Consider the following 27,135-nt stretch of genomic DNA (forward strand, 5'->3'; position numbering starts at 1 on the left):
ATAGGCAGTAGAAGACCAGTTTCCGAAATTATGATCAACAGTAGGGTGCAGTCCCAACATCCTGAAATCAATTAGACTCATTGTCACGTAGTGTATTGCCTAGTTCTATCACTAGAAATGCATGTTGAATATGTATGCGTTGTGTAGGCCTTACTACATATATAAATGGTATTTTAAACTGGCATATTGGAAGAAGAATCTGATACAAACTTTTTAATGATTTATGTGTATGTCAAATATATAAGCACACAACAAAGATGTTATTAGCAAAGAATAATGCATTGGATATAAATTAAAAAGCATTGTTATAATTTGTCATATTTCCAGGAATAGTGGACATCTCTTATGTTTGATGTCTACCATACATTGCCCTTTTTTGGTAAGGGGGATGCAGTTGCCCTTAAGGAACCACCTGTCCCCCATTCTTAGTTCAGCTGGTTTCCCTGGGCTGGGGATATAACCCAGGCATGGCCAGAATCACTGTGACTGGTTCAGGCATAAACACTTAACTCTAGGGGAGCCACAGGGTCAGTCACAAGACTTGGCACTGAAATTTTCTGTTGGTGATGCTGAACTGGTAGATGTAGCCTATACCTGTGGGTGACTGTATTAGAATTTGACTAAATAGGAAGAGAGAGTGAGAAGTATATTCTTGGTTATGCTTGAGCCCCTGCAGTTCCCTGTGCCTGTGGGGATTATCTTCTAACCATTACATTCTCTCCTTTAAAGTTTCTCATTCTTATTCTTATTAGCTTAAAGTCATTTTAAATTGGGGTTTTGTCACTTGTAAATGGAAAGAATCCTCCCTAGCGTAGACTTTAGTAAACGGAAACGGGACATTTCATTTTGAAATGAAGGCAGTGAAGACTTTGCTTTTCCATAGCAATTCCTTTTAAGGAATTACAGAACAGCTGTTTTAAATTGTCACTGGTGTTACCTTTGCCCGTGGAAGACTGAGGCTGTAACTTTAGTGATACTGGAGTGTTTTGGTCACTTCTTGTGGCCTTCGATTATGTTTTATAAGACAGCAACTAGCTTTGGTGCACGCTGGCATGCTTGAGAGCAGAGAGGGAAGAAGATACTGTCTTTCCAAGTAAGAGAGGCCCTTTCTGCTTGCAGCTATGCATAGCAGAGCATCAGAATATCAAGAACCTTGAAGTTTAAAAAACCTACTTTTTTGGGGGCACCTGGGTGGCTCAGTCGGTTAAGCGTCTGACTTCGGCTCAGGTCACGATCTCGCAGTATGTGAGTTCGAGCCCCACGTCGGGCTCTGTGCTGACTGCTCAGAGCCTGGAGCCTGTTTCAGATTCTGTGTCTCCCTCTTTCTCTGACCCTCCCCTGTTCATGCTCTGTCTCTCTCTCTCTGTCAAAAATAAATAAACGTTAAAAAAAATTTTTTTTTTAAAAACCTACTTTTTTTAAATTAAAAAAAATTTTTTTTAACCTCATGCTAAAGTTGGCAGGAGTTTAAATTAGAAGCACTTAAAGTTCTATTTTATAAGCTTGTCTCAAGCACCTCAGTGCATTATACTCTCAGCTTCCTGACCAAAGGAACAATCCAGTTACTAAAGAGCTTTAAAAGAGGATGCAGCCAGGGAACAGGTGAGAGAACAGCCATGCCTCCTCACTCAGGTTATCATTTCACATTGCTTCAAGGAAAATCATTAAGCCGGAGGTGAAGGGCATGAGTACTGTGGAGGTCTGTTGCTGTGAGACTGAATATTGTTAGGAAACTGAAAAGATGGAAATCTAGATTGGTAAACTGTTTGTATCTTGACAAGATCTCTGGCTTTGATGGTAATTCATTCAGGTGACTGAAGTTAATAGACCAAGAGCTTACTAAGTTTTTAGGAAAACTACTTTCTAGGATTACTTCAAGGCTGGTAAACAAAGACTTGTGTTCTTTTCCTTCTACGGAAGTTCTGGGTTTTAATAAGTGAAAGTGGTTTAATAAGTGCTGAAGCAGTAGAGCTGCCAGATGGAAAATCTAAGGCCATGAGGGTAAATGGACAAGCACGGTCTTCTGAGAATAGTAGGGTTGAGTACATCCAAATTGGCTGAACAAGGAACTCCATTGCCAGGGTAAGGAATTCTTGCTACTCTAACCAGTAGTGTCTGGTTTATGCTTTGAATCAGTGACCATGGTTTATCTTCACCACTCTCCTAAGAGGCAGTTATTATTTATGCTCTTTTACCATAGTATGTTAAGTATCAGGGAGATAGTTAAATTTATGTAGCTATATGTTTTCAGAAAATAAGGTACCACCAAAAAGAATGCACGTTTGGATCTGATCAAAGAATAATCTTTGTTCATAGTGCAAAGATTTTAGACTTGTAGCTTGATGCAGCAACTTGACATTGTCTTTGTCTCTTCCCCAACCCCTCTCACCTTGTAACCCTTTGAAGTGATAAGTATGTTTTCTACTGTGGCTAAGGTAGTAACATTGTTAAACACAGGTATTAAAAATTATACATATATGGAAAGAAGGGAGCTTGTAAGGTGTATGGGCAGCCATGGGCTAGAATGTTACAATTTTCTGTTGGTTTTGGCTGTGTAACATCCATTCTTTCCGTTGCTAACCGTTCTAGTTTTTTCACACTCCTTTGGGGAGTCATCCCTTCTTGATTCTTGCCTTCTATGGTTTGAGGTTTCCCTGGATTCCTTTCTCTTTTCCTGGATCAGAAACAAAACCTGGACCTGGATCATCAGTAACAGCTTTTGGTTAAAAATATAGTTGCACATCTGAGCAGCTTGGTAACTTAATTCTGTCAGAGAAAAAAACCAAAATAACAACAACAACAACAAAAAAGATACTGACAATTGCGGTTGATAAGGTGTTAGAATGTAAGTCTATATTTGGGAATCTGCCTTGAAGGCAGAGTATGCTTGAGAACGGACCTATCACAGAAACACCTAGAACCTGGAGATAGATTACCATGACATCTTTGGAACTTTTCAAGTCAGTTATATCACAGACTTTTCAATGCATTAAGCTAATACATTTCCTGTCTTACTCAAGCCAGTTTAAGTTAGGTTTCTATCCATTACACCCCAATGATTCCTGAGCAGTATTCTAAATTAAATTTAAAAAAAACCTTAGGTATTAAGTATCATAGGAGAAAACAAAAAATATTAACTTGGCAATGGACTTGTAATTCAAGAAAAAAAATATACATTGCTAATTAATATAGAAATTTACTTTTACTAAATAACAACATAATAGTGATATACAATGAAAAACAGGTGACTAAAAAGAAAATTACCCTTGTGTCCTAGGCATGCTAAAATAATCTTAAATGATGTTGTAGGGCATGTAAAATGTTAGACTTGTTCTGAGTGACATTTTAACCATATGTATCAAGAGATCTAAAGAGGTTCTTGTCATTGGGGCTCAATTGGTTGAGCGTCCAACTTTGGCTCAGGTCATGATCTCATGGTCTGTGGGTTCAAGCCCCATGTCGGGCTCTGTGCTGACAGCTTGGAGCCTGGAGCCTGCTTCGGATTCTGTGTTTCTCTTCCTGCCCTTTCCCTGCTTGCTCTCTCTCTCTCAAAAATGAATAAACATTAAAAAAAAAAATAAAAAAGGTTCTTTCAGTCATCCTTAGTTCTTTAGGCTAAGGAAGAATTACCTGTGGACAAGTATGAGAGATACATGTAGTTTTATGATATTAAAAAAAAATGGCAACCACCTAAATGTTCAAGAATAAGAAAAGGTTACATAAATCACTTTACCTCCATATTGTGGAATACCATACAGCTATTAAAAATTTACGTGCCTCAGTTTCCTTATGTGTAAAAAAGGGTATTTACCTCAAGGTTGTTGGACAGATTAAATGAAATAAATGTATGTAAAGTGTTTGGTACACAGTTTAGTGCTTACTATTATTTTAATTCTTGAGTCTGTGGATTATCTGATCATAGAAAAAAGATAATGATTTAAATAAAGCTGAGCTCTATTCTTTTAGTTTTGAGTTTCTAAACCTGGTGAACCTCTCAGAGAAGGGATCTCAAGGACTCACAGATCATGTTCTCCTAGTGAAACATGGGGAGTCTGTTCTGCATCCTGGCATAGTCTTTAACAGTTCACGGGGTACTTGTTCTCAGTTACCTATTTTGAGTATGGAAGATGGAAAACTGGGGAAGGAATAGACCTGAAGTAACACGAGTTCCTTTGCCTGGAATCACTTTGATTTCTTCCTTCCCTCACGTGGCTAAATTTCACATGGAGATGTAGTAGCACATAATAGTGATCCTAGGTAAATAATTCCTCCCTCTGGGAGTATTAGCTTCAATATTTAGAAGACTACTTGAGTAACAAGCCTAAGGGGCAAGTTAGGGGATTAAAAACTATTTTGTGATGAGTTGTTTTGGAAAATAATATTAGCCTATATGTTAATATCTCTTTACTGTTTAAAATACACTCGTGAAATTGTACTGTGTTAGCTGGTCCTCAGAATAAGTTCTTATTCAGATACGATTCCTTCTCTATAGATGTGGAAACTAAGGCTGCAGGAAGTGTGAAGTAGTTAGAAAAATCTAGGAATTAAGTAGCAGAGGAAGGGAAGGTCCAGCCAGCCTCAGAGAGTTGGTTCTGTAGTAGGGAACGCTTCTCGTCAAGGACTCAGGACTAGCTGTTTATAGGAAATCACAATGAATGCAGGACAGTTTGGTGGGTTTGTACACAAAAGTGATTCTAACAAAAACTGTATTGTGAACTATTTTCAGTTTTGGGGAATAATTGGTTATATAGTTTTATAAATGGTAACTAGTTTTCATCAGGCCGAATGTTGGTACTTTAAATATTACTTTGAACCAGAATAAGAGTATGCATGAGTATATTTATTTTGTGTAGAAAGAGTAGATTTGTTATATATTAGTATTAATTAAGTGAACCACCACATATATCATATTTGCTTGGATAAAACAAATGAGTTATAATAGGAATTATTCTACGTCTAGGTAATATAATTTTCAGTAATTGGGATTCCTCTCTCAGTTTACTAAAATAGAGCAGACGTTGATTAATAGCAAATTTTATGGAAGTGTAAATGTCTGGATATATTTGTCTTCAGCAAATATGTTCATTTTCTGAGAGAAACAACTTGCAGCTGATTTAAAGATGGCATATATGTATTTCTACCGTAATCTTAAAATTTTTCACTTGTGGGGAGGTAATTGGCATTTATAGATTGGGTTTGGTTTCATACCTTATGTTTTTAATATTCTCTCCTAACCCCTCTGAAGGAAATCTGGGTTTACTTTAATACAACAAGTAAACTGTGGCTGAAGTTAAGTGGCTTGTCCAAGTTTGCAAAGCAGTTTAGTTGCAGAAATGAGACTCAAAGCTAGATGTTCCATTTCCAAGTATGTTGTTCTTTAAAATATAAGAAACCTTTGGGGTGCCTGTGTGGCTCAGTCAGTTAAGTGTCTGACTTTGGCTCAGGTCATGATCTCATGGTCCATGAGTTCAAGTCCTGCATCAGGCTCTGTTCTGGCAGCTCAGAACAGAATCAGAATCAGAACCTGGAGCCTGCTTCTGATTCATTCTCTCTCTCTCTCTCTCTCTCTCTCTCTCTCTCTGCCCCTCTCCCATTCACTCTCTGTCTCTGTCTCTCCATAATGGATAAACGGTAAAAAAATATAAGAAACCTTTAATGATGATAACAGTGATAGGAGCTTACACTTACTTATTGACTCCTTATGTGCCAAGCACTATGTAAAGCATATGACGTGCATTATCTCATTTTATCATCTTGACGTTAATAAAATCTTCAATGAAATTAAAAGGCATCTTTCCAAGTTAACCTAGGTCTGGTATCTTAGAAGTATTTTCAGCTTCAATTATATAAGTAATATTCTATCATAAAATGCCATAAGATTATTTTACATGATTTGTACTAATTCTGTATAACTTTACCTTTTCAGAGTCCTTGAATTTAAATTATTTAAATTGTTTTAAAAATCTTATGGGATAAGTCATTAATAGAAAAATGTTTCTTTTATTATACCATATTGACTGTTACTTGTTAAATAATTATTGCATTTCTCAAGACATCGTGTTCTTCCATCTTTTGTCTAAAGAACACCTACTTATGTTTCAAGATTTAGTTCTCATTGTCTCCTTAGACCACACTACCTTTCCTGATCTGCCCCTAAAAGCTCTGCCTCTCATCCTCTTCTCTCCCGTAACATTTTGTACGTCCCTCAAATTCAGCACTCGCACATTGTGTTTTAAATATGTGTTTGCCTGTCAGACTGCCCTAGAGACTCTGAATCCCCTGAGGTCAGAACATTGTGTTATTCACCTTGGTATCCTGAGTACTTATCATGGAATCTGGAGTTTTGTGCTGCTTATTGAACTTTTTTTTTGAATGAGGATTTTTGCACCTTTGAAATAGTTTGCTTGTTTTGGTCACTTTTGGCCTGGGTGTAAATCCTGTCTTCACTGGCTTTTATGGTTATTTTAATTTCTATGTGTGCTTCTTTTTTAACATTCAGTTTTTATTTTTCTCAGGGGTGGGGGAGATAAAGGTATTTAGGTGTATATATGCATCGTTTATGATTAAAAGAAAGTTTAAATTTGGGATGGGTAAGGAATTATATAGTCTTTACATCTGGTGAATAGCCTGACTCTATCACTTGACTAGGCGAGGAAAGAGAACCAGGTAGGTTAAGATCCTGTGGTCGTTGACAGACTAGGAATTAACATCTAGATTCCCTCTTAGTCCAGTGTTTTGGGTTTTTTTTTGTTTTTTGTTTTTTTTCATTTTATCTTGGTGCCTGTAGTTCCACTTTGCTCAGCTAATTTGTAGTTTCAATTTATAACTTTCAACAGAAGGATGTTTTTGTTTTTGTTTTTGTTTTTCACTCAGACAGGCTTGGATACTTCAAGTGATGGTTAAATAAATTACTGAGTAATCCTAACCTAGTGTTCTTCTTTTCTTTTTTTTTTTAAGTTATTTATTTATATGAGAGAGAGAGAGGGAGGGAGGGAGGGAATGAATGAACAAGTGGGGAGGGGGCAGAGAGAGGGAAAGACAGAACCCCAAGCAGGCTTTGCTCTCAGTGCATGTGTGCCATGCGGGGCTCAGTGGGATCATGACCTGAGCTGAGATCGAGAGTTGGACACTTAACCCACTGAGCCACCCAGGCGCCCCTCCTAACTTAAGTGTTCTGTTGCCAGAGTAAAGATACTCATTGGGCATATAAAAAAGAATTACATAGTCCCTACCTTAAATAACTAGAGGTTCAGCATAGGAAATAGAAAAATAAGCAGATAAATTACAATAGTAAAAAGTGATATTACAAAGATTTAAACAAAATGCCATGGTGACCATGGATCTACTAACTTTTTTCCTGGGGGAGTCTAGGAAGGTCACATTGTTAGGTAATTTTGAACCTGATCTTAAAGGACAAGAGCTGTTTCTCAAGATGAAAGGGGTAGGGGTGGAAAAGTTTCTACAAAGAGAGGATAGCTTGCACAAGGAGACAGGTCATGAGGGACCTCATAGTTTTGTCCTCTGATGTTAACTATAAACTAGTTAATTCTTCTTATAGAAACCCCCCCCTGTTTTTATTCCATGAGCGTTCACATTTTTCTCCCCTCTCAGGCTTGCTCAGGGGAGGTGTAAAATTTATTTGAGTCCAATTCAGTGAATTATTTCAGGAGCTCTATGTATGTAGGCATCATATTTGCATGCTCCCAGACTTCTGATCTATTGGCTCTTTGACATAGGGGGGTATATCTTTTTCCTATGTACTTATCCTTTCTTTTGACTGTTGACAGAAACAGTATTTGTTATACTATTGTGTAATAATTATGTATACATAGTAGGCGTTCAATAAATAATGAATAACATATAAAAATACAGGAATGGGGTGCTTGGCTGGCCTAGTCCGTAGAGCATGTGACCCTTAACCTCTTGTTCATGAGTTCAAGCCTCACAAGGGAGGTAGAGATGACTTAAAAAGAATAAAATCTTAGGGCGCCTGGGTGGCTCAGTCAGTTAAGCGTCCAACTTCAGCTCAGGTCATGATCTCATGGTTCGTAGGTTCAAGCCCCCCTTCGGGCTGTGTGCTGACAGCTCAAGGCTGGAGCCTGTTTCAGATTCTGTGCCTCCCTCTCTCTCTCTGCCCCTCCCCCATTCACACTCTGTCTCAAAAATAAACATTAAAAAAAAAAAACCTTTAAAAAATTTTGTTTAATGTTTATTTATTTTTGACAGAGAGAGAGAGAGAGAGAGAGACAGAGCATGAGTGGGGGAGGGGCAGAGAGAGGGGGAGACACAGAATCTGAAGCAGGCTCCAGGCTCTGAGCTGTCAGCACAGAGCCCAATGTGGGACTTGAACTCACCAACTGCGAGACCATGACCTGAGCCGGAGTCAGACGCCCAACCGACTGAGCCACCCAGGAGCCCCCCAGAAAATAAAATCTTAAAAAAAATTAAAGGAATGTTTCATACTGGCAGAGGATAAAGGAGACTTATTTTGAGAGTATCATAATTCAGAAGAGAAACTAAAGATGAATAGAGAAAAATTAAACTAATTGCATTGACTTCTTTTTGAAATGTGTAATTAACTGTTGTCCTATTAAAGATACTGATATTTTGCTTGTACTAAAAATTAATTATTTGGATATGAATTTCATATATGTTCATCTGAATAATGTTCGTTGTCCTTAATGCTTGGTTTGGCAGGTATTTCTATGAGTGGTAAGATAACTTGGGCTTCATAAGTAGCCGAGGAGAGCTACACACAAAAAAATAGTTTGCTAAATCTCCATTTAGTTGAGCTCTTGCTAGAAGAAACAGACTTTTCCCTTGGATACCTTGTAGCCATATGCATGAGGCTAGGATAATAGACTAGACATAAGCTGCGGTGTTCCCAGGTATTCTATAAAACCTGTTGTTCATGCTATTTCCAAATTGCTGTGTTCCCAACTGTCCTCATCTCTGAAACTGCACAGGTAATTTTCAGAGAGATACCATGGGGTTTAATGCATGAAGCTCCTACATTTTAACATGTTTGTTATTTACTTTATCCAACCAAGAAGAAATGTAAGTACTATATTTGGGAAATGAATATTTCTAAATGAATACTTTGATTACTAACATTTAAAAACTATTTTCACTATGCTATATTCATTTAGCTACTGCTTTACCATGTCAATTTCTTAAAATAATGTTATGCATCCAGCACACTTATTTTCAACAAATAGGCATGAGTATCTTAATAAAGAATACGTATTTTTAATGGTGGTAAATGTGGCTTTAGAAGTCAGTAAGAATTATTTCTTAATTTTTATTTTTTCAAATGTCATTATTACTAGGTTTATTTCAAAGCTAACTCAGTTTGTTCAAAGTCTTTATGTCTTTTTTATTGTGAGAAAATTCACCGGTATAACTGTTTTCATATTCCCAAATTGGAACTCTGTACCCATTAAATAGTAACTCCCCAGTCCTTTTCCCTCAGTTCCTGGTGACCACTATTGTACTGTCTGTCCCTGTGAGTTTGACTATTCTGGTTACTTCATGTAAGTGTCATCCTACAGTATTTTTCCTTTTGTCTGGTTTATTTCACTTAGCATATGTCTTCAAAGAGTAAGAGTTTTTTATTCAAACCAGTCTCCATTGGCAACACAGATAAGATACTCTGGAGACTGTATTTGTAGGTTACATTTGTAAATTCAGGATCTGTATGTATCAGTCTCTTTGTTGATGGAAATGAAAAACAGCCTCCAATAAGAAAAAGTAATTTCTATATGACTCAGGCTCGTTACTCCTATTTTTGAATATTATGTGGAATAGAGATACAGAGACCATAGTAATCTTTCTTAAAAATTTACATTTTCTCTCTTTGCTTTGTTTCCATAGTATAGCTGCTTTTGATCCTCTTATCCTAGAACTTGTCAAGAAAATCAGCACACAGTTCTAACCTTGTAAATTCTTAGTATTCCTCTTTCTTCTCTCTATATTACAAAGCCTAAAATAATTTCCATTTAGACTGGTAAGACAGTCTCAGGGTGGCAGGAGTAAGAGACTCAGCAGGCCAAGCCAGAATTCTCTTGAGTAGGCACAGGGAAAGAAAGACCAGGAATAATACTCAAACATGAATAATTCTTGTCATCTAAAAAAATAATTAATTATGGAAGACAGCAGCAATTTGTTGCAGTGATTCCAATTTCTTACAGAATATTCAGTAGTGATTTTACCTCAACTTCTCCTTCATTAAAAAAAATACAACAACCTGTAATTTATTTTTTTCTTAAGAGGTTTTTTGTTAATCTGCCTGCATTAAACATTCTGTTTTAAAGTAAAAAAAAAAAACAACGCTTTTCTCTAAAATTTATCTTTTTTTTTTTTTAAATGTTCATTTATTTTTGAGAGAGAGAGACAGAGCACAGATGGGGGAGGGGCAGAGGGAGACACAGAATCTGAAGAAGGCTCCAGGCTCTGAGTTGTCAGCACAGAGCCCAGGGCGGGGCTCAAACTCACCAACTGTGAGATCATGACCTGAGCTGAAGTCGGATGCTTAACAGACTGAGCCACCCAGGTGCCCTTCTAAAATGTGTCTTTCATCTTATGTACCTAGTTAGAAGCTTCTAGAGAGCATGCCCCTATTTATTTGAACTCATTTTTGTAGTATACAGCTTCTGAAGATGAATCTTTAGTTTTAACTGCTTTTTTCTTTATTTTTAAGAAATAACATAATTTATCCATCCTCTTTTATACCCCTGCAGTATAGGCCTACCTTATCTTAAATAACTTAGTAAAGATTTATCAATCATGGCTATGTTTATGCCATTTTAAAGTCTATTGAAAACTTGGTCTCATTGTAAGTTTGTCTCTTCATATATTTACTACTTGTTTTAAAGTGCTGCTTCTTTTGGCTTATCTGTAGCTGTACTGTCCAGGGTAGAAGCCCCTGTGTTTTGTGGCTGTCAAGCACTTCTTCCAACACAGCTAATAAGAATTTAGATATGCTTTAAGTTTAAATACAGCGTTTCAAAGACTTAGATGAGGAAAATAATGTAAAATATCTCATTATTTTTATGTTGGTTTCATGTTGAAATGAAATTATCTTGGTTATATTGCCACTTGGGTTATTTATTAATTTATAAAGTGAGTTAACTTTACCTGTTCCATTTTAGTTCTTTTAATGTGGCTATTAGATAACTTTTAAATTATATATGTGGTTCACATTATATTTCTTTTAGTTTTTGTCTATAGCTAACTTAATTGTTAGGTATACAGGTGACTCAGGAATTAGGTCTTGTGTTGAAAACTTTGGGAAATAAATTACACTTTGCATGATTTTCTAAACTATCATACTTACCCTTTATCTTCTTTCATTAAAATCTTTTTAATGTTTATTTATTTTTGAGAGAGAGAGAGAAAGAGAGAGAGAGAGAGTGAGGAAGGGGCAGAGAGAGAAGGAGACAGAATCAGAAGTGGCCTCCAGGCTCTGAGCTGTCAGCACAGAGCCCTACGTGGGGCTCGAACCCATGAACCATGAGATCATGACTTGAGCTGAAGTTGAATGCTTAACCAGCTGAGCCACCCAGGTGCTCCCTTGCCCATTATCTTAGGAGAAAAAAAAAAAGATTCACTCTTAACACTGCTATTAGAGTATGCTCATCAGTAAGAAGGGGATAGATTTCAAATTTTTAAGTTATGATTGAGGGAAGGGACAATGGGAAGAGATTCCTGATGCCTGGTGATGGGTCTGATACAAAGTAAGCACTCAATGATTACTATTTTTTTTAAAAAGTGTAGGTTGAGATTTGAAAAGGTGGTGATGATAGGGTATATGACATGTATAATTTACTGAGTGAAGTTGTAATTTAAATACAATTGAGTAAACTTGTTAAATTTCAGCCCTGTGGAGAGAGGAGGTGAGTTTAGTTTTCATTGCTTACCCTTTTACCGCATGTGAAGAGAAGGAGCTAGATTTCTGTTGGGCATTTGTAGTTCATGATTAAGAGAGAAGGTGGACGAAGAGATGATGGGCACTGAGTGTGTTAAATTATTTTCAATTTTATCAGTCTCACAAAATCACAACTCTAAAAATTAACATTTTATCAAAGTTGAGTTAATGGTTTTCCGAAATCTAGAAGAAGATTCAAGCTAGCTTGATATCGTTCAGTTTCAGGATCACCACAAATAAGCCTTTTTCTTAACTGGTCTGGTGTTAACTGTTTTGGTGAACTTTTCTTCCTCTGTAAGGAAATCCTGTTCCTTCCTACTGCTGAAAGGACTCTGGTTTTTCCTTTCTGCCAACCAAATTACAGTTTTTCATTATGTAGCATTCCAGAATTGAAAGAATGTTCCAGAAAAATATGTTAGGTCAAATATTATATGTAATAATGTAGAAACTATTTATAAGGTAGCATATTTACTTGTCTTGGTTTTAAGAGTTGAGCTTTAATGATTCATGTTTATCAAAGTGTGACTTTTCACATTACAAGTTTCTTTGGAGTATCTGTTCCATGCTAAGGTGTGAATTTTTCCCCCTAGCTGTTAATCTATTCACATGCTTGTTTCATTGCTATTATTGTTGAAGTCATCAACCTGGCAGACAGCAGGCCCTAATTGGATGGGATTGTAGATTCAGTCTTTTAACCATTCACTTTACTAAGTTTAGATTCAAATGGAAATGTAACCCATTTCCTTGGTCTCATTAGTACCACACAGGGACTGACTAAACTAATTGGTCACAGTTCAGTAATATTGCCTGAATGGTCTTGGAGTTGTTTTGAACTATTACCATTTCCTCATTTGGGCCTTAGGATCAAAAAGCATTCATTTTTAGGATGACTGACTTATTTCAGGGATGGGTTGAGTAGCTGTGAAGAAGCTATTTTCTCAGTGAAAATACTCATTTAGATACTTTTATAGGAATTATGTTGAGCAAATATATTTTAGTCAGATTTGCTGATTTTAAAAATTAATTATATTGGGCTTTTTTAAAATTCCAGAAATAATATTTAACCTGATTAGTAATTGCACTCTGAAAGGTAAACTAATGTATTTTAGTTACTGCATGACAAACTGTCATTCAGAATGACAGCTGAACCCAATTACATTGAAAAATTAGGCTGCCAAACTGAAATAAATTGAAAATGACCTGCCTAGAGTGTATGGGACATAGACATTTGCAACATAGATTTCAGTTCCAGGGAGAGAGTGATTGGGGCTGGGTCAATATGATAATGTATTTTGTACCTTAGAGCCTTAATTTATTATCTTCATATGTAAAAGGCATAAAGATATATTAATGGGGAGGTAGTATATGAGAATAGAATTTAATAATTACATGTATCACGTTTGTGATATGTTACTAGTTGTTAAAAAGGGGCTGTGTTAATGTAGTTTATTCCTAAGGAAAAAGCAGAGATCTTATAAAAGTTTTGCTTTATACTGTGATAGAGATTAATGTTTAATATATACTGTTATTGAATTATTTTATAGTTGGCTTGACTTATTTTCTAATTGATTTAAGTATTCAGGGTAGAGTACTATATTTAATTTGCAGGTTATCTAGTTCTTTTGTTCATAGTTACTTCTTCTGTGCCCTTCTTTCCACCCCCATTTAAATACTGGTCTACTGGGTCTGACTGTATGTACTCATTTTCAACCTGCCCTTCCTATCTGACTGCCTATCCCTTTTATTCAAGCAAATATTTATTGAGTACTCACCATATGTAATGCTAGGCATTGAGGATACAATGATCAAGAAAAATCCCTGCCCTGGAGTGTTTAATGCTATAGGGGGTGATAATTACAGGCAATTATATCTGTAAATTCTATGATAGAAACGAATCAGGTTATGGTGGGCCACACTGAAAGGAGAAATGTACTAATGAAGTCTAAGGAAGGCGTCAAGGGAAGGCTTCTCACAAGCAGTTATGCTTGAGCTGAGGTTTGAAAGCTGGCTAGGTCTGTCTAGAGCTGTCCAGTCATAGGGTAGACACGAGCCACGTGTGGCTGGTGAGCACATGAAATGTACCGAAAGCATAAAACGCACACTTGACTTTGAAAACTTGGTATAAAAATCATAATAATTTGAAAATATTTATTACATGTTAAAATGGTGTTTTACATATATTGGGTTAAATGAAATATAACTGAATTTCTCCTGTTTCTCTTTACATTTTCTTCTATTGTGGTTAATAAAATTTAAATGATATATATGGCTTACATAATATTTTCACTGGGCAGCACTGGTTTAGAAGGGAATATCTTAAAAATAAATGAACCATTGGAGGGATAGAAATAAACTAATATTCTAGCGTGTTTTCTTTCTTTATATGTATGCATCTGTGTGTGTATACATATACAAATATATATTTATACATGCCGACACACACATATATAATCTTTATATTGTTTGAACCACTCATGTTTTCGGTTTTCTTGTTATGTATCAGTAAACCTCATCCTAACTGATGCATTGACTTAATAGCAATAATTTAAAAACCACATCTCACTGGGGAAAAACTTGTTCTCCCTGCTCTGGTAAAAATTCCCTAAATAATTCATAGAAATCAATATGGCAACAAATTAAAATGCATGTTATTGTCAGCAAATACTTTGGAAGGCAAATTGTAAACATTGCTTCAGAGTTGAAGAAGCAGTTACAATAAAATGTAAGAATTGGTTGGATTAAAATTATTTCTAACGTGTTTTACTAGATATTTGCTTGAATTATTTGCTAGACTGTTTCTTAATGAAAGAAATGACTACTTGTTATGAATTACTATTAGAAAATATATGTGAAAATACACTTTCTGGAAATTCGTGTTTATCCTGTTTACTAAAACAGAAGTTGAGAAGTAGCTATAACTTTACCTGGAAAGCAGGACATAACAGTTTGTTATTTATTTGATTTATCAGAATCAGAGTCCCCTATTGTATTTAGAGTGCTAATTTTAGTATTAATTGTCAGGAGTACCATATTTAAAATTTATTTTTTTAATTTTTTTTTGAGACAGAGACAGAGCATGAACAGGGCAGGGGCAGAGAGAGAGGAAGACACAGAATCTGAAGCAGGCTCCAGGCTCTGAGCTGTCAGGACAGAGCCCGATGCGGGGCTCGAACTCACTGACTGTGAGATCATGACCTGAGCTGACGTCGGACGCTTAACCGACTGAGCCACCCAGGTGCCCCGGGAGTACCATATTTTAAATAGGACCCTGATTTTGAATACTAGAATTCTGGAATGCTAGTACATGATAAAGTTTCAAAGATTATCTGGTTTTCAGATATGGAAACCTAGGCACAGGAAAGTTACTGGTTTAATCTGGGTTACACAGTTTTTAAATTGCCATGCTTTAGGACTGGATTTCAGGTCTCTGAATTTCTAGTCTAGCAATTATTCCTTTTATTAAATTCAACTTGAGTTACCTGGGCTTAGCTGGTGTGCTAATTTGCTAAGGCTGCTGTCACAGAACAGATAGCTTGAACAGCAGAAATTTATTTTCTCACTTCCGTGTGCAGGAAGAGCCAGGGGAAGAGCATTATCTAGGTGACTAGGTGATTAGTAGGCAAACACTTGATACCCCTTGGATCAAATTAATACTGGAACAACATTGGGACCAGCGGGTGCTAGAAATATTGGATTGGAGAAAGAACTGTTGTAAGAAGCTTCTGGGTGGTTCACAGCAGTGTCCAGAGTAGAGGACGCGTCACAGCAGTGTTCTTGGGATGTCTTGCCTCAAAGCTAGCACGATGCATTTGGATAATTGTCTAGTTTTTGAGAGTTGGCGATATGTGTTGTCTTCTTCCATTAAAATTTAAGAATATATATACTTCAGCAACATTCTTGGATGTTCTAAACCTTGAAAGATTTATAAATACCCAGTGGAGAGGAGAAGGAGATTAATTTAAACATATTTTTATTTCTCAGTGGTGATTGGGAGCTAAATTGCTTATTCCTAGGAATAGTATGGTCAAACCTGGGGTAGAATGGGATTGGAAAGATGAATCTTTTCTTTAAAGACTTCAGATTCTGAAAAGAGAGACTGATGTGTAAATTTAAAAAATACTGAGTAATGTGATCAGGCCTTTGTCGCTTGACTAATCTGAATTCAAGTGTTTGTTCTGCCTTTTATTTCTCCTGGGATCTCAAGAAAAAGTGTGTATTAGAATACAACATCACAGAAGAGAAAGTGACAAAACTGTTTGCAGAAGTCAGGAAAGACTTTAAGGTAGAGGATTCTCTTGAGATTGGATTTGAAGGGTGAGCAGGAGTTTGCTGAGTAGATCGGGTAGAGTGAGAGTATTCTATCTACATCTGGAAATTTGTATCAGCATAGTATGTTTAAAGTAGTACTGTCTTTGTAGTAATGTTTTTCTCTCCCATCAAATTACTGCCTATCCTTTAGGACTTAGCTTAAGCTTCTGTCTCTACTGGATTCTTCTCTAATTCAGAGTCAGAGACAATTTTCAGGAAGTTAAGTATTTCCAGTTTTTGCATTACATTAGTTATCTTTTAAGTACATTAATCTGTCAACAAACTCAGGAGTCACTTGAAATGTGATGTGGTTGGCAAACTGCAGTTGGCAAAATCGAGGTCTCTAGACGTCAAGGTGGAGGAAGAGCAGGAAAAATAAAAATAATGCTTTAAACATGTATGCTTTTATGAGTACATAAAGAAAAGTTCTGGAATGAGCTGCTTTCAAAACCAGAATCTGTTGCTCATTTCCACCAAACATAATAATGATAGTAGTTACAAGTTTTTGTTAGGGATTCTGCTATGCAGTTGACCGTTACTGATTTAATAATAGCACTTAGGGGTAAGAAAAGAAACACTACTACATTAAATGTACACATCAATTATGAGTTATATGTTGATTTCAGAAATGTTAATATATGAAAAATATTTCTTACAATAGAGAAAATAAAGTATTTTCAATTAAGATAGTAACTCCATGATACAGGCATTTCTGTCCCCTTTTACACATGAGACAAACGAAGCTGGGTAAATTTGAAGCTCAGGACTTTGGGCAGTGTGGAGGAGTTTTGGCAAGAGTGACGAGCAAAGCAATACGTATGTATATTCCGTGTAAGGTGATCTGATTAGATAGACTAGTATTGTCTTACTCTTTCAGTATTTCTTGTGTTTCTCTCCTTGAAACAACAGGGTTGGTCAGAGAGGACAGCCTGTTCAGTGGTGAAGTCTATATAAATAGTGGGTGCTTCTTCTAGATGCATCCTGTACCTGCTCATTTTAGGCCTTTTACAGCTATGAATTGATGTGCTGGACTATATTTAGATTTATGAATTAATGTGCAAATGCTATTTGAGTCAAATCTGTTTTTGTATCCTGGTTTTCTGTAAAGAGCTTGGCCTTTGTGGAATGACTAATCTGAATTCAAATCCTGGCTCTGCCTCTTCTTTGCTTTGTGACCTTGAGCCAAGTATTACATCTCTCTGAGCTTCTGTTTGTCTTCCTCTTTATGTCTGTATCTACACTGCATATATATGGATATATAAGAAAATCCTTATATAGGGAATGAAATAGATGTTATTTTCCTTCCCTCGTATTCCTTTCAAGTGGGAGCTGTGTATATAAATTGTATATTTGAAGATCATTATACTTTTAACAGTTTCTGCTTCAATACTGGATGTTTGTTTAGTACATTGCTATTGAAAATGTGGCCCCCAGAAGAGGTTTGCATATTTGTAAAATGTTTCTTGGTCTGAGAGGAGATAAGGAGCTTGTGCCAGAATGTAAATCAAATTTGTTAGTAAGCACATTGTTTATTTCAAATATTTTTTTTCCATAACAAAACTTTCTTTGTGAAAGAAGTGTGTTGATTCATGTTCTGATTCAGCCTTCTCATTCATTGACTGGTACTCTGAGTAGCATGAATGGAGAGTACTTTAGGGGGTACATTTTGAACAAAGTTTAGTTTTACTTATGTTGTGATGCTTTTATTCACTAATTAGAAAGATTTGGTATTGTTAGTGAAAAGATTATTGATTTTGGACTTGGATTCTGATCTTGTCTTTGTTACTAATTAGTTGGTCAAGTCATTTAAGCGTTGTAGACTTTATTTTGCGTGACTGAAAATAAAGATTGAATTAGAGTATTTTGTGGTACTCTCAGGCCTTAATATGCTAATAATCCATGATCTCTCAATAATGTTTTGTTTTTTTCTTTTAGAATCAGAACATAGGCCTGATATTAAAATAGAAAATAAGATACACTGGGGGCGCCTGGCTGGTTCAATGTCTAACTCTTGATTTTGGCTCAGGTCATGACTCCACGGTCATGGGATCAAGCCCCATGTTGGGCTCTGTGCTGGGCATGGAGCCTGCTTGGGATTCTCTCTCTGTGTCCCTCTCTGCCCCTCTCCCCTATTCATGCTCTCTCTCTCTCAAATAAAAAGAAAAAGAGATACACTGGGACAGAAACATGCTGTAAGAAGTTTTTTTTTGTTTTTTTTTAAATAGGTATTTTTATTAAGCTTTTGTCAACTGTATGCCAAGAAGTTGGTCCTAAAAATATGATGATAATGAAACTATTTTTTATTCATAAGTAGTAATATCCTGGAGGAGATAGACAAGTAAATATATAAATATAATTGTTAATGTGTTAGTGATACGTACCAAAAGTGTTGAAACAGGAGACTTTGAGAGACTAATTCCCTAGAACAGTAGTAGGCAAATATTTTCTGTAAAGATCCAGGCATTTTAGGCTTTATGGGCCATATTTTGTTTATTGCAGCTACTCTACTTTGCAGCTGTAGTGGGAAGGTAGCAACACTAATCTCTGACCTCAATTAGGTGTCCTATAATTATATTGAATTCTGACACTAGAGTTAGTGCAAACCTATAAGCTAAGAGCTTGGTCCCACAAGACTGTCTCCATTTCAGATGCCAGCTACAAGTGGGGCTTCCTACATTTCTGCCTGGCTGACTATAGCCCCGCCCCCCAAGTTCAGTAATTTGCTAGAATGACTCACAGAGCTCAGGAGAGCACCATACTTAGGATTAGTTTTATTATGAAAGCTGCAACTCAGGAAGATCCAAATGGAAGAGACATATAGGTCAGTATGTTAGAGGTGGGGAGTGGGTACACAGAGCTTCGATTCCCTTTCTGGGCACCCTTTCAGCACATCGATATGTTCAGCAACCTGGAAGCTTCCTGAATCTCATTGTTCAATAGTTTTTGTGGACTCATTGTGTAGGTGTGATTGATTTAATTGTTGACCACATAATTGAACTCAGTCTCCAGCCCTGTGCTCACATGCTTGGTCTTTCATTGGCTGGCTCCTCTCTTTTAAACTATCTAGGGACTGACCATGAGTCACCTTGTTAGCATAACATTAGGTATAATCAAAAGGGACTAATTATGGGTAACAAAGGACACCTATGAAATGTCAAGGGTTTTGAAGCTATGTGCAAGGAACTGGGGCAAAGACCAAATATATATATTTCAGTTATACTGTGGTCAGCCTTAAACACTATGTCCATGAACGGGCATGGTGGTATTTCAATAAAATCTTATTTACAATGAAGCAGCAAGCTAGAATTGATCTCTAGGCAGTAATTTGTAGACCCTTTGCTCTAAATGGGAATGGCTTCTCCAAGAAGATGACACTTGAATTGTATCTTCTGTTTCTTCAAATTTTTTTGCTGATGTTATACTATTTTATAGAATTTTAAAAATAATATGTTACAATATTAGTGATGTAATTTTAGTGAAAATGTCTGTAGTACAGTGGTACTACCATAGAGAGATTTTTATTTTAGGATGCTTGGTGAGTGATCAAGGAAGTTTTTCCACATGGGTACCTGATTACTAATGTGTGTTTTAATATCCATTGAGAAAGACTTCAGTTCTTCTCAGATACTGATTCATTTTTAGTCCTATAATTAAGAAGGCTTGAGTATTATCTACCAGATAACAACTGGTAGGTGTTATTTTTCTGAATGACTATGATTTTTATCATATTCCTTAATTAGTGATATTTTGTCTAATGTGTTGTTGTTGGAATGCTGTTTTTCATCTTTCTATTTTGAGTCTGACTTCTTGGTTTTTTTTTTTTTTTTGTATTTATTTATTAAAGGAATTAGAGGCTTGGGTTTGAGTTTTATATCCATGACTAAGGAAGACTGTGTAGGTTCCACATTATGAGAGCTGCACAGTGAAAGAATAGAAATGTGGCACTTAGTGCTGTGAAGTAGAGATCAAGGCATGGACATTTAAAAACTTTTGGTTTTTGCCTTTCATTTCTTCTTTTTGCCAGAATATAAATTGTATCCTATTCTTGCCTGGAGATTTCACAATGAAAGAATAATCATGATGGTAGCAATTAATCAATTTATCTTGTTAATTTAATTACTTAGTATGACTGAAGTTTCAAATGTGCGTAAAGATGAACATTTGGAAGGCCTCTAAACAAGGAATTTGGGGAGTAGGCCAGAACTGAACATTTTAAAGTGATGGCAGGGGGAAGGGTTTGGGTTTGCTATTACTCAGTTGCTTGGATGATGTGGTCGTGAGCTCTTAGGTTAGGGAGTGAAGAGAATTGGAGTGAAGAGAATTGCCCTTATGAGTACATGCAGAAATAGTGATGAAAATGAGGGTAATGGAAAAATAATCTTGTATTTTAGGGATAAAATAAAACAAATTAAAAAGAACCAAAGTAAAGCTCATTTGTTTTTAAGTCAGTAGCCACAGATGAGTTACTAGTATCATCTTACAACTGGAAGGGCAGTTACTTAAGTGTGTTTATATGTATGGGCCACAACAATAGTCTGTCAATCAGTAACACGTGAATAGTTTATTCAGTTCTTTTAACTGAATATTATTTTAAAAAAATGAATGCCTGTTAAATGTTGTTGGTACTGAGGCTCATATGGAGATAGTAATATAATAATAATAATAATAGTAATTTTTATCTGGTACTTTATGAAGAAGGCTAAGCACCATAATCTGATAATAACCCTGTGAGATAAAGTTCTGTTATCCACAGTTTACATACAAAGAAACAAGATTAAGCAATTTGTCTTGGGTTGTGCAGGTAGAGTTGGCCTGATGCCCAAGCCTTTTAACAGTTTTATTTTTCCTAGTGGACATAAATTTCATAAGTTTTTATAAGAGAAATACAAAGAATGATGGACTTTCTGAGGAGGGGTGGTTAACATCTTTAGGGAGTGGAACCTCGGGGAAACTTTTATAAAGGAGAGACATGCAAGGTTAAGTGAAAATATAAGATGAATCTTTGGTATGGAGTGTACTGAATGAAGAGTTACAGGGGTCATAAAGCTGATCCATTTTTTTCATCGTGGCCTTTTGCAAACTACCCCATGCTGCTTTTTTTCTCCAGAAAAAAAATGTTAAGATTTTGAGGCTTTGTAGTTGTATTTCACTTCTAGGAGACTTCTCTACTTGTTTACATACCTATGCTTATGTATTTAAGTGTAACTGTAAATGGATGTAGATTGTATATAATTATGAAATAGGTGCTAATATTAATCAGTACTTTAAAGAAATTAATCCATCTTGGGACGCCTGGGTGGCTCATTTGGATGAGTGTCCAACTCTTGATTTCAGCTCAGGTTATGATCTCACTGCCGTGAAATCGAACCTCACATCTGGCTCTGCACTGTGTGGCGCCTGTTTAAGATTCTCTCTCTCGCCCTCTTCTCTGCCCCTCCCCTGCTGTTGCTGTCTCTCTTTCTCTCCATCTTGGTAACTGGGAGTCATTTACTTTCCAGACTAAGGTTCATGAGCTTTAGGATTTTTTTCATATTTCCTGTGCTTGTCATCTTACCACTTGGATTTTACCATTTACATTTTACAGAACTCACTTTATCACTTATCCATCCATCAATCCATCTTGCTTTTGGTCTTTTTTTTTTTTTTTTTTGGCATATATTTCAAATCAGGTTGTAGCTATACATATCTTTTATTTCAAATTCAGTATTTGGTTATGGTCTCCCTAAACACTCCCCTCCAAACTACATATGATGAAAACATCAATCTTAAATATAATATTCAGTATTCACACATGCTTGTACCTGAGTAACCCAAACCCCCATCAAGATAAAAAATCTTATAGTCACTTCAGAAAGTTCCCTCATGCCCTCTACCAGTTAATCTCTACCCCGTATCCCCAGAGGTATCCACTCAAGTTTTTTTCCCACCATAGACTATTGTCATAGAATTTGTATAAATGGGATTTGACAAAATGAATAAACTCTTCTCAGTAAAGCTTCTTTTCATTTAACATAGTGCTTTTGCCATTTGTTCATATTGTTGTGTTTATCAGCAGTTTGTTACTTTTTATTGCTGAGTAGCAGACTATCATGTGAATTTACCATAATTTATCTATTCTTGTGTTGATGGAACTCTGGGCTGTTTCCAGTTTGGGGCCATTATAAAAGAATAAAGCTTCTTTTAACATTCTTATACAAAAGTCATTTGGGGATTTGTATTTTATTTCCTTTGGGTAAATACTTAAGAATGTAATTGCTGGGTCAGAGAGATGGTGTATATTTGGTTTAACAAGAATCTGTTAGACCTTTTTCCAAATGGATGAAACATTTTGTACTTCCAACACTGTGTGAGAGAGCCCATTCTTACCAGCATTTTACATGGTTAGTGCTCTTAGTGATTCTTATGGATGTATAATAGTTTAGTTCATTGTAGTTTTAGTTTGCACTTCTGTGATGGCTAATGATGATTAATATATTTTCATATCCTTAATTGGTGGTTTGTAAATATCTTGCGAAGCACCTGTTCAAATGTTCTGCCATTTTTAAATTAAAAAAAAAAATTTAGAAGTGCTTTATATATCTTACATACCATTCCATTGTCATATATGTTTTTGGAAAATTTTTTGTCTTTAAATTTTTTGTTTATCTATAGCTATCTTTTCATGAACAAAGGCTTTTTAATTTTGATTAAGTCTAATTCATCAATTTTTTCCTTTATGGTTTTTGCTTTCTGTGTCCTTAAGAATATGCCCTGTAACAATCTTCACTACAGATGATGCAGATATTCTTCTGTGTTTTCTTCTAGGAGTTTTATAGTTGTTTAGTCTGTGATCTATATAAAATTAATTCTTGTCTGAGTTATGGATCCAGGCTTTATTGTTCTTCCCTATATTGATATCCATCTGTTTCATTGTTACTTGTGGAAAAGACTTTCCTTTCTCTATTGGATTACTGTAGCACCTGTGCAGAAAACTGATTGGAGCGTCAGTGAGTCTGTCCTGTTCTAGTGACCTGCTTTGTCAGTCTTTATGCCAGTGCTATGGTTATCTTGATTACCGGAGCTTTATGATAAATTTTTAAATTGGGTGGTTTGTACATCCTCCATGTTTCTTTTCCTAAGATAGCTTTGAATATTCTAGTTGTCATGCTTTGTTGTTGTTGTTACATTTACATAAACCTTTTAGAATTCATGGTCAGTCTACAAAGAGGCCTGTGAAATTATAAATAGATTTGCAAGAATGTATAATTTAACTTGGCAGAAGCAGGGTGTTGGGGGGGAGAGGTTGACTTCTTAAAAATCCTGAGTTTTCCATTTCATGAACATGGTGTATCTCTTATTTATTTAGGCCTTTTAAAAATTTCTCCCAGCAGTGTTTTGTTTTGTAGTTTGTAATTTAGAGGCATTACAAATTTTTTGTTACATTTATTTCTAAGTGCTTTATTGATGTTACATGTTATTATAAATAGAATTTTATTTAAAAAAAATTTCTATGTTTGTTTATTTTTGAGAGAGAGAGACCGAGCAAGCAGGGGAGGGGCAGAGAGAGAGAGACAGGGAGACACAGAATCCAAAGCAGGCTCCAGGCTCTGAGCCGTCAGCACAGAGCCCGACGTGAGGCTCGATTGCAGGAATGGTGAGATCATGACTGAGATGTTTGCAGATGCTTAACCGACTGAGCCTCCCCTGCATAATTATGTTTTTTAAAGCAGCTTTCATAAGATACAGTTTACTTACTATAAAATAAATGTTTTTGTTTTTGTTTTTGTTTTGCATATAAGTCAATGACTTGGTATTCTCCATAATCATTCAACTATAACCATAATGTACTTTTTTAAATATTTTCATCACCCCCCCCCCAAAGAAAGCTCAGGCACACTTATGTCACTCCTCATTCACACCTCAAGCCTCTGGCAATCACTAACTTACTCTTCTTATATTTGCCTGTTCAGTCACACATGTCATCTTTATGTTTGACTTCCCTTATTTAGCATGTGAGGTTCACTTATGTTCCTTTTTATTGCCAAACACTGATTCCATTGTGGGGTATACTGCATTCTGACTGTCCATTTACTAGTTTATGGACATTTGAATTGTTGCCAATTTTTAGCTTTTATTAATAATGCTGTTTTGAATATTTGTATAAACGTCTGTGTGGATATACATTTCCATAGATACATAGTATTAAAATTGCTGGGTCATATGGTAAATGTGTCTTTAACTTTTTAAGAAACTACTAAATTGTTTTCCAGAGTGATTACCATGTTACATTCTCAGTGGCAATGCTACATTGATTTTTGAATGTTAAAACAGCTTTCATCCTGAGGTAACTCTGCTGCATTTTCCATTTTCTATATTGCTGGACTTGGCTTGCTTACAATATTAAGGATTTCTGTGGCTGTGTTCATGAGAGACTGTGGTCTGTAATTTTATTTTCTTGTAATGTCCTTGTCAGGTTTTGCTACTGGGGTTATCATAAAATGGTTGGGAAGTGTTCCTTCTTCCTGTTTTATTAATGAGTTTTGTAGAATTCACCAATAGAAAATATCTAGGCCTGTTCTTTTTTTTTATTGGAAGGTTTTTTGATAATGAACTTACCTTTTTGATAAATATGGGCTATTTGGATTTTCATTTATCTTGTGTCGGTTTGGAAAGTTGTATTTTACAAGGGATTTATCCATTCTATGTAAGTAATTGAATTTGTTGGCATACTGTTGTTCATAAACATTTCTGTAATATGCTTTTAATGTCTTTATGTTTGTAATGTAGGATTTGTAGTGAAAATCCATCCCAGGTACTGACAATTTGCATTATTTTCTTTTTCTCTCTCTTATTCTCTTGAGCTAATGATTTATCAATTTTATCAATCATTTCAAAGAAACAAATTTGGCTCTGCTAATTTTTTATTTCATTGATTTCTGTGTTGTATTTCCACTCTTCTACTTGTTTTGTTTTCCTTTAAATTCATAAATGAAATCTTAGGCCAATGAGAGCTCTTTCTTTTCTAGCACTGTAGAATTCTCTCTCAGCACTGCTTTAGCTCACCTCACCAAATTTGATAGGATTTCGATGAGAGGAATTAAGTGTGTTGTTTTTGGAGGCACTTTAAAAGTTTTTATTGCTGTTGATTTCTGTAAATATTTTTATTTTCTATTCCTCTTTTTTACTGGGATTACATTTATATTAGATCTTTAATTTTGTACTATATGCCCCTGAGGTTCTTTTTTTTTTTTTTTAACCGTTTTTACAAATATTTTGTTTATTTTAATGAAGCTGGTCCAGACAATGTCCATTTAAAACCCATATCCCAGGCCAAAAAGTACAAATAAAACAAAAAAGAACAGTGTTCTGTTGAACACACTTCTGCATGAATAACTTTATTAACTGCTAATGAAAATTAGAACTTTTCTGGGGTCTTCTGACAAGACTTTTATCTTAAAATGCTTTCTCTTCAGTGAAGCCGTCTTTGGAGTTAGTCGTTACTCTCGCGATCTCTGTCATCTTGACTCCAGCTTGCTATTTCTCTTCTTTTGGTCCAGACCCTCAAATTTTAAAAGAAACTTCAAGTTAAGGAAAAGTCATTTTTCCACAGTTCACTTCTCTGAAAAACTTCCATCTCCCACTGAAAGTTATAGTCCAGGAGTGAAGCAATCACATACTAGAACTTCAGGGCCAGTTGGAAACTCATTATGAACACTCACATTGGTCAACCTTATTTATCACAAGCCTGAAAATGCACAGTCCTGGAAAAGGTGGTGGCCTCTCTGTGCACACATGCAATTTTTTTAAACAGGAGAGTGCGATATGAAGGGGGCTGAGGTTTGATCACCGAAAATCAGCACAATGAAAACAAGTGATCATGAATAATGGGCACTAGACTTCAAATTACCAGATGTTTTAAAGAGATGGGGTGCCAGTTTTCATTTCCATTTTGAACACCACATTACAAAAGAACTGTTTTTAAAAATAAAAAAGGATTGAGGGTAAAGAAAAAAATAAAAATATCTAAATCATTGGATGACCCCCTGTTTGTTCCTGATAAACTCCAGTCACATCTTCCTCCTCCATTCCCACTTCTTTTGGAGCATGATTATCAGCAATTCTCGGACCTGCAAAGAGAAACCTGAGTGAATTCACTGGAACTCCCTGTCTTGGACAGTATGATTCTTTGCGTTTCTTGAGATGTGTTGTCATTTTCACTTTGAAGTGAATCGCACTGCCATCCTGTCCAATGACTCTGAGTTTAATGTATTCTCCTTCCTTCTCATCCCCCAAGTCCTCAGTTGAAGGTTTTGCCTCCTGGTCAGACATGGTGACGGTGGCTTCACCCAGGGTCTCTGCACAGCAGGGGCGTCGGATCGGCAGAACCTGGCTCCGGGGTTTACAGGTCTGTGTCTCTTCCCCACAGCACAGCACTGCGGCTGGCTGGGCTCCTGAGGTTCTATTTGTTTTTTTCCCAATCTTTTTCCTCTCATTTTTCTTCAGATTAAATACTTAAATTGATTTACCTTTAATTCCATTGGCTCTTTTTTTTTTTTTATCTGATCTGCTACTTAGCTTATTCTGTGAACATTTTAATTTAAATGTCATAGCTTTCTATTGTACATTTTGTATTTGACTCTGTAGTTTGTAATTCTTTGCTATGATTCCCAGTCTTTTTATTCATTATGAGATGTGTTTTAAAGTTCCATGAACACAGTTATACTACTTGATTTAAAATCTTTATGTGTTTATTCAGGCATCTGGGTCCTCTGGATTTTGGTTTCTATTGGTCATGTTTTATTTCATGAATGGACTATATTTTCTTTGTTATTTGTATGTTAAGTAATTTTGGATTGTTACCGTGAATGCTGTGAATAATGCTGTGTAGAGATTCTACATTTTGTTACGCTCTTCTGAATTTT

The 27,135-nt window shown here is 35.9% G+C and overlaps 2 protein-coding genes across 11 annotated transcripts in view; one reads left to right on the forward strand and one right to left on the reverse strand.

Moving 5' to 3' along the window:
- Positions 1–27,135, forward strand: part of NBEA (neurobeachin) — a 689,522-nt gene that overhangs the window by 5,829 nt on the left and 656,558 nt on the right. The window lies entirely within an intron of this gene.
- On the reverse strand, positions 25,469–26,801 carry LOC123595927 (small ubiquitin-related modifier 1-like). Its single transcript, XM_045473895.1, has one exon. It carries the CDS (start codon positions 26,540–26,542, stop codon positions 26,237–26,239), a length of 306 nt encoding a protein of 101 aa, XP_045329851.1. The 5' UTR covers positions 26,543–26,801; the 3' UTR covers positions 25,469–26,236.

Source organism: Leopardus geoffroyi, chromosome A1 (assembly GCF_018350155.1).
Source record: "Leopardus geoffroyi isolate Oge1 chromosome A1, O.geoffroyi_Oge1_pat1.0, whole genome shotgun sequence".
Lineage (NCBI taxonomy): Eukaryota > Metazoa > Chordata > Mammalia > Carnivora > Felidae > Leopardus > Leopardus geoffroyi.

Excerpts from the sequence above, each read along its gene's own strand:
- LOC123595927 (XM_045473895.1), bottom strand. The coding sequence starts at position 26,542 with ATGTCTGACCAGGAGGCAAAACCTTCAACTGAGGACTTGGGGGATGAG.